At 55.2% G+C, this 1,539-nt stretch overlaps 1 protein-coding gene across 1 annotated transcript; it reads left to right on the top strand.

The window, feature by feature from the left end:
• SPRG_08739 (hypothetical protein) lies at positions 1 to 937 on the top strand. The gene is made up of 4 exons (XM_012348342.1): positions 1 to 104; positions 149 to 418; positions 463 to 579; positions 621 to 937. Exons 1-4 carry the CDS (start codon positions 45 to 47, stop codon positions 879 to 881), a joined length of 708 nt encoding a protein of 235 aa, XP_012203732.1. The 5' UTR covers positions 1 to 44; the 3' UTR covers positions 882 to 937.
• The last annotated feature ends 602 nt before the right edge of the window (positions 938 to 1,539 follow it).

Genomic DNA, 1,539 nt, shown 5'->3' with positions numbered 1-1,539 from the left:
TCCAATTCGACTGATTCGAGTACAATATTCCCTTACCAGTTTCCATGGTCCGCTTCCTCTTTTCCGCTCTTGCGGCCCTTGCGACAGCCGTCGCTGCCCAAAAGGTACTGCTTACTACTCTCCGTCGAGACCTAACCGCACGTGGTAGACGGCGCTCATCATCGTTGATATGCAAAACGACTTTGCGTCGCCGACGGGCAGCCTGTACGTCTCGGGTGGCGACGCCATCATCCCGACCATCAACAAGCTCCGCGCCAAGGGCCAGTGGGACCTTGTCGTGACGACGCAGGACTGGCACCCGAAGGGCCACGTCTCGTTCTACTCGACGTTCGCCAAGGACCCCAAGGCCAAGATGTTCCAGCCGTACACGCTCACCAACGGCGAGAAGCAGGTGCTTTGGCCCGACCACTGTGTGCAGGTACAAAAATCGCATTCCCAACTCGATATCTCAAAGCGGGATAGGGCTCGACGGGGGCCGACTTTCACAAGGATCTTGTCCGCGCGCCGACCGACGTCAACATCCTCAAGGGTATGAACGTTTCGCTCGACTCGTACTCGGCGCTTCTTGAAAACGATCATGTACACATATTGCATGCAAATATGTGCTAATATGTTGACAGCGGACCAAGACCAAGTTGTCAAGCATCCTTGACGCGGCCGGCATCACCAACTTGGCGGTGACGGGCCTTGCGTTCGATTTTTGCGTCGGCTCGACGGCATATGACGCCAACACGATGTTTGGTTACGAAGTGACGGTCATCACGGACGCGACGGCGTCGGTGGCGCCGGCGTCGGAAACCACGATGCGCGCCCAGCTCAAGGGCGCCGGTATTCGCTTCAAGACCGCTGACCAGTTTCTCAAGATCAAGCGCCAGTGGTAATGCTTACACTAATTGCCAAGGTGCTATTATGGCAGTCTTCTCATGTTGTACTCTACCCGATGATGGTCGATTCTTCGTGTTGAAAGCGCAGGTAGCTTTCATACCTCCTCGAGAAACGTGTCAGCTCGCTAGTGTCCGAGGCTATTCATTCGTGTCGTTGTGCGTCGATTGGACGAGCCCAGCTGTGTGTGTATCATGTGCTCTGATTCTTGTCAGGCGGTGTATTACCGGGATTACCACTATGGGTTTTTCTTTTTCTATGTGGTCCATCGTCAAGCTACTTGATCGACCAGCAGCGTCCGCGGTCGTGAGCCAGACCCGTGTTGCGGAGTTCCACTTGGATGCGACCGTGGGCCGACCTGGAGCTGCAGCACCCGAAGGTACACAGGGGGTGCTCACTTAAACTCGCGGGCTGATGGAAGTCGTTGGCTTGGCGACCGACGCGAAATGTCGGGTGGTCTGATGTTGATGAGTAATGCTCGTGGTGCCGACACTGGTCGAGTTGTTTTGTTTTGGCGTCTTGGTCGGTCGTCGTACATGAAAGTGTTTTCGTTTGGCGCTGGGCATGTTACTTGTTTTCGTTCTGGAGGCGTGGCGCTGGGCGGTTGGCTGGATACATTTGTTTCGTTTTGGCGGCGTGGCACGTTGGATTTGAATT

The sequence above is a fragment of the Saprolegnia parasitica genome, assembly GCF_000151545.1.
Source record: "Saprolegnia parasitica CBS 223.65 unplaced genomic scaffold supercont2.43, whole genome shotgun sequence".
NCBI classification, from domain to species: Eukaryota; Oomycota; class Saprolegniomycetes; order Saprolegniales; family Saprolegniaceae; genus Saprolegnia; species Saprolegnia parasitica.
This window is presented reverse-complemented; position numbering and strand designations above follow the sequence as displayed.

Excerpts from the sequence above, each read along its gene's own strand:
- SPRG_08739 (XM_012348342.1), top strand. The coding sequence starts at position 45 with ATGGTCCGCTTCCTCTTTTCCGCTCTTGCGGCCCTTGCGACAGCCGTC. Across the intron at positions 105-148 it reads CAGCCGTCGCTGCCCAAAAG|ACGGCGCTCATCATCGTTGA; the intron begins GTACTGCTTACT and ends CGCACGTGGTAG. Across the intron at positions 580-620 it reads CGCTTCTTGAAAACGATCAT|CGGACCAAGACCAAGTTGTC; the intron begins GTACACATATTG and ends ATATGTTGACAG.